The sequence below is a fragment of the Lupinus angustifolius genome, chromosome LG16 (assembly GCF_001865875.1).
Source record: "Lupinus angustifolius cultivar Tanjil chromosome LG16, LupAngTanjil_v1.0, whole genome shotgun sequence".
NCBI classification, from domain to species: domain Eukaryota; kingdom Viridiplantae; phylum Streptophyta; class Magnoliopsida; order Fabales; family Fabaceae; genus Lupinus; species Lupinus angustifolius.
This window is the reverse complement of record NC_032024.1, coordinates 2,936,582-2,942,895: the sequence shown is the minus strand read 5'-3', so window position 1 is coordinate 2,942,895 and position 6,314 is coordinate 2,936,582. Positions and strand designations below refer to the sequence as shown.

Here is a 6,314-nt window from a genome sequence, read left to right as displayed (position 1 = left end):
CAAACATTTGATTAAGTACGGGTTTCTTAATACACAAATATAACTCCAAACTTTTGAGGTAGTTTACGAGGTATGGGTGTCATATTCGAACACCACTATGTCATGATGTATTCTCTCTCACCTTAGAGTATAGTGTGGGTGATTCCTTCGGAGAAAAGTGTGAAACGATCTTGCAGTCCAACGTCGAAAGCTTACAAAATAAACACAAGAGGAAATTGTTAGGTTTGAGAGTTTCAAAACATGCATGATACCCTTAAGTACAAACATTCTTTTTAACCTATTATGGGCTTTATTACTTTCATCCATCTGGTCCCAGTTTATTTATCCTTGAACCACCTTTTATCAATGAAAGTTTTGTTCACGATTTCCATCATTTTCAAGGTAAGATTTTAATAAAGTTTATATTATTATCTCAACATAAATTTATACTTTCATGGAGACTTTTAAGCCATTCTCATCACTTTAAGGTAAGTTTCTTAATCAAAGTCCACAATTTTAAATCAATATCTACTAAGTTGATCCTACCACTTTAAAGCAACTCATCTTAAGTAGATTCCATATCTTGTATAATGATTTTCCATGATCATTTCAATACATTCTTTTCTACTACAACTACAAGTGTTGATAGTATTGATCCCAAACTTAAAACACCATTTTAAATCAAGATATCCTTTGTTAATCATATCACTTTAAAGTAGGGGTGTTCGCGGTCCATTTGGATCGGTTTTTAGGCAAAAATGATCTGATCCAAATACATAATTAACATGCAGTCTAGTTCGGTCTGGTATGTTTATATTAAGATGTCCGATCCAATCCTGTCCAAATATGATATGCGGTTTCGGTTTAGTTTGGATCGATCTTTTTTATAAAATATTGAAATTGCACTTATATTCAAAACTCATAAAATGACTAAATATTAAGTATAAAGAACCAATAAAAATATTGTTCAACAACATTAAAACAACATTACAATGTGTGCAACATTAAACAACATCATAAAATAATAAAAAATAATAAGACAATAATAATAAAAGTAAAAAATGGCAACATCAACAACAAGGCATCAATAATAACAAGACAATAAAACAACAATATATCAATAATAACAATATGAGCATTTGCAACGTAATTTAACACTTAGAGTGTTCCACATGATTTAAAGCACCTAATCAAAATCAAATATATATCAAATAATAAAGCACTAATCAAAATCAACACTTGAATTTTCTTCATTTGGTTGTGGGATAGGTTTAAGTTCTAAAAGAGTATATCAAATATAATCAATATGATTTAAAACATAGCAACATATATATGTATATATATGTGTTTGTTATAGAACATAACAAATAAATAAAGGTACAATTTTGGAGTTGAGACTTAAGATTAAGTTTGGAAGACACTTAAAAGTATTATACACTTAAACTTTACATACTAATTCGGTCCGTCTGGATCGGTCTGGATCCAAGAGGTTAAACCAAAATTCGGAACGAACCAATCGGTCTTTAAAAAATAAGTCTAACACGATCCAAGCACATTTGGTTTTTGCGGTCGGTCTATTTTGAACATCCCTACTTTAAAGTAAGTTAACTAAAGTAGATTCCACAAGATCCATGATCATTTCAACACCTCCAAATTTTAGGATAACCCCAAGGGTTAATAGGTGTTGGTTTCAGAGTCATGAACATCATAATAAAAGTTAACATTTTTAAATCAAAATATCCTTTGTTAAACTTACCGCTTTAAAGTAAGTTAACTAAGATAGATTCAACAAGTTTCATAATCATTCCAACACCTCCAAATTTTAGGATAACCACAAGGGTTAATAGGTGTTGGTTTCGTAGTCATGAACAACATAATAAAAGTTAGCATTTTCAAACCAAAATATCATTTATTAAACTTATCATTTTAAAGTAAGTTAACTAACGTAGATTCCACAAGATCCATGATCATTTCAACACCTCCAAATTTTAGGGTAACCACAAGGGTTAATAGGTGTTGGTTTCATAGTCATGAACAACAATGAATCATCTTTTCAACAAAACTCATCCAACTTATAGACATCTAACTTAGAAACATGACAAAATAAATACTTTCTATCTTGTCCAAGGTTATGGTTTCTCAAGTCAAAAACAAGTGAAAAGATTCAAACTTTACATGGTTCAAAACTCCTTAAAGGTTCCTTTGATTTCATAATCATTCTCTTTCACTAAAATCAACAAAATTCATATTTTTAAATACTAAAAACAGCTCCATGAACAAGGAGTTCATGGTTTAAAAAACAACTCTCTAATTTCAAGAAAGCACATATTTAGATTTTTGAGTATAAAAAGGTTAGGAAGATTATTTGAAAATTTCAACGAATGAAAATGTTCTTAACATACATATAAACATCATACTAAAATTTCATAGACGTCTAATGGTTAGATCTTAAAGGATGAAGAATAAAAAATGGAGAACTACCTTAATAGTTCTTAGAAATTTCAAAAGTAAAGAGAGAGAGTGAAAATTTCAAGTGTTTTCTCCAAGCTAGGAGTTGGTTCTTAAAGAAAAAGAAATCACATTTGGGGAGGGGAAATACCAAAGGATTTTCAAAAAGTGGATTGCGTAAGAAGTAGATGAGTGATTTAAGAGATTTTGTGTATGAGATTTGTACTTTTGCTTGTTTAACAAGCAAGCTTCACTCATGAAAGTGATATGACATCTTCAGCGAAACATTTGCGTTTAAATCATGCCTGAGTATTGTCGGCTAATACTCGTCTAGATATTAAACTCTCCCGATTTCGGTTTACGGTTAGAACTTCGAAACTTGGAATTCGGAGTGAATAATATTTAGAAATGCGTTATAGACGAACTTGATATCTATCTTAACTCAGAATAATATTTCAAAACCAATGACACAATTGGAATTCGATTACGAGTTACAGAACTCAAAAACACATTTTTGGGCCGAATACAGACGAATTTGGGTCCGACAACAGCTCAAAAACTTTATGTGACAGAAAATTATGAAAGTTTATCAAAAAATAGGAACTCACAAAAAAAGACTAACACTCAACTATCGTTTAGCCTAAATCAATACCGGTTAATTTCTAAAATTACTCGTTGGTAAAATAAATAATTAATAAAACATACACAAAAAATTAATGGTGTTACCATAAACATTAAAATAAAAAGAATATCACTACTTTAATGAATAATTAATAAGTTTTTTTCTGTTTATTTTAGCAATTGATCATTTTGTTTATTTTCTCTAATTACCCATCAATTAGTGAAAAGTAATGATCTCCTAAAAAGATAATTTAAATGATCAAAGGGCAAAAGAAATCACATTGGTATATAATTGTATTAAATCAACATTTATTGCCATTATGTGATAATTAATAAAAATTATTTTTTTCTATAAATAATTCAAATTATATTTTAACAAAAAACAATCACTTTCAATAAAATAGAACATGACAACCTTACACCTTTTATAAAATGAAATTACTTTAGGAATTAATCAAAGATGGAGGAGGGTCATGATGTTTCTTATCATCAACTCATCTTCAAAAGGTCGCGACACACTACTTCTTTTTATTCGATTAAATCCTAAAATTAATAAAAAAGAAAAACATTTTCAATTGGGTTCATAATTAATAAAACATGATAAATCAATTTCTACTTTTCATAAATAAACAAAATAAATATTTTCACTTATGAAAAGGACAAAACAACAAATGTTTTCTACTACAGAACTACGAAAGCCTTGATTTCCTATCTAAAATTGGGAAACGTAGGACCAATGTTCATCTTGTTAAGCACAATACAAATAAATAAAAATAATTAAATAACCAAATATATTTAAAATATAATAAAGTCTTATAATTTAGATAAAGGGCACCGCCTAAGGCGGACGGGTAGGGTGCTAATAAATTTCCTACCTTGTAAACGACTCCCGAACCTGGATATCAAAAATCCAAAGTCCAATGTGATTGGGCTAGAAAGAGTTTTCTACATTTTTTAGTATAAAATGTAGTGACGGTCCTATCAAATATAAGTACCACATAAAATTATACCACAACTAAGTTATTACACTTTTCTTTTTTATTGTCTACTATGTTTTGTTTCTAATTGATTTTTCTTTGCAATTATTATCCAATAAATATAAATCAAGAATAATTTAATCATTTTTAATAAATTTTTAATCATTTTTATATTTTTGAATGACTTGTGTAGTGATACATGTAATGCTAACATGTAGCATATACTATTTACAAAATACATTACATGCATCTTACGAAATATTTGATTTATTTAGGGTTGTATTATTGATATGAGATTAAAATATTTTATGTCTATGATGCATGGAAGTCCTTGAGATGTATCTAAAGAATACATATAATTTTTTTTTAGAAGTCAAGAGACCACTTGAAATGGCAATGCATTAAATGCATAGTTTGAATGATTTATTTGTTTGTCGTTTTATTGTGATCAATTAATTTTATTTGGGATCATTTTGACTTTTTTACTCTAGTAATGGAAAGGCAAAAGGTTAGTGACCCTGAACAAATAGAATGAGACTCATCTCCAGTAATGGAAAGACAAGTGATATTAAAATCAAAGAAAATATGATATGCTTTTACGTTTATATCCTTGTGTTTATTATGATAAGACAAATTTACCCTTTAAACTAAAGGGGAAAATTGCACTTGCTTAATGGAGAGGAGCTTGACTCGAACAAATATAGCAACAATGAATCTATTCCCTTTTACAATATTCTCTCCCCCTTTCAATTTTCTCCATCCATCCATTTCTCCCTAAAAAAAACAGCGTTATATAGGTCCACTCCTCTCTTTAACTTATTGCCTATTTTACTTCTCTAATTCTTGCTTGTTTTACTGAGGAAATTGATTGTCATAATTAATAATTAATTGGTCAATAATATCACTCTTGTAAATATGAAAAAGTCATTATATTAATTAATAGTCATCATGTTTATTCCAACTATCAATACTGGGGTGTTACCGGTGACACGCTCAGTGTCATCATGGGCCGGAGTGTCGCATGACATTACTCGGGTGTTACAAGATTCATAATTATTATTACTATTTGTGGGAAAAGTCCCTTAATGTTAATTATATCACATGTGGGAGCCAATGTTGTCTCATCTTTTAGCCTTAGTGTAGAACATGCATAAAATAAATCTTAAGATGGAAATGCTACCAAAACAACATATTATGGCATTTTAATTCTTTTATTTAAAATAAGATTAAAATTTTAATCTCAAAAGCAAAAAGAAGAACTCTCCTATTAGTTAGTAGAAATGATCTCTGTTTTTAAAAATTAGGTCATCGATAAATAATTAAACACATAAAGAGTAAATAATAAATGTCCACTGAAGAATATTGTAAAACATTATAGTAATTTTTTATTCCAAATATAAAAAATTGTCATTAGAAAAGTATTGATTAAATCATTAAACTACCAACCATGAGGATTTTACAACATGAAAATGTAATAGATGAGTTCAAAATATGAGAAGACAAAATATGTTTCACATTTAAAAACAACAAATGCGTAAAAATTTAAACTCAATTAAATAACAAATTTTTTGTTCAAACATAAGCTAACGAATAACAACTATAATCATAATAATGATATTTTGGTCAAAATCAAACTGGCCATTCCAAGCCGAGTTTAATAATTATGATATTATGATACTTTTATTATTTTATTTTTTATATGATTAATATTTTACTAAAATTAGAAACAAGTACCCCTTTTCTTGTAATGGAAATTGTCTATGTTCATATTATAATATATAATTATACACAAAACGAGTAAGTAATAAATATCCATTGAAAATATATTGCAGAATTACATATATAAAATGGTAGTAATTAAGTTTTTCTGATATTCTCATCAAACAATAACAAAAGCGTGATCACAAAGTGGACCTGCAGTGTTTTGTTAGAAAATATGACCATGGTATGGTCAATGGTTTCAACACTTTTATTGTTAGCAGGATTTGTGATGGCACTACTTGAAAATATTGCAATGGCTAAGGTCCTTATAGAAGAAGTGAATCATCTTCCTGCTCTTGCTTCATATCCAACACACAAAGGCCCACCACCTCCATCATTTGGCGTTGTTAGAGAGCTGAGTAAATTTCTAAGTGACCCAAGTACACTACACAACATCAGACATCCTCAACCATCTCGTGTTTTCAAAGAGCTGGATAAAGTTTCAAGTGGCCCTAATTCACTCTATAATGCCACCCCTGCTCATTCATCTCGAGCTAATAGAGAGTTGGTTAAAGTTCCGAGTGGCCC

At 29.1% G+C, this 6,314-nt stretch overlaps 1 protein-coding gene across 1 annotated transcript in view; it reads left to right on the top strand.

The window, feature by feature from the left end:
- The window catches only part of LOC109329202 (CLAVATA3/ESR (CLE)-related protein 4A-1-like), a 939-nt gene continuing 592 nt past the window's right edge, over nt 5,968–6,314 (top strand). Inside the window, exon 1 of the mRNA XM_019562873.1 lies at nt 5,968–6,290. Within this exon, the coding sequence (XP_019418418.1) occupies nt 5,968–6,290 (323 nt within the window). The remainder of the gene's footprint in view (nt 6,291–6,314) is intronic.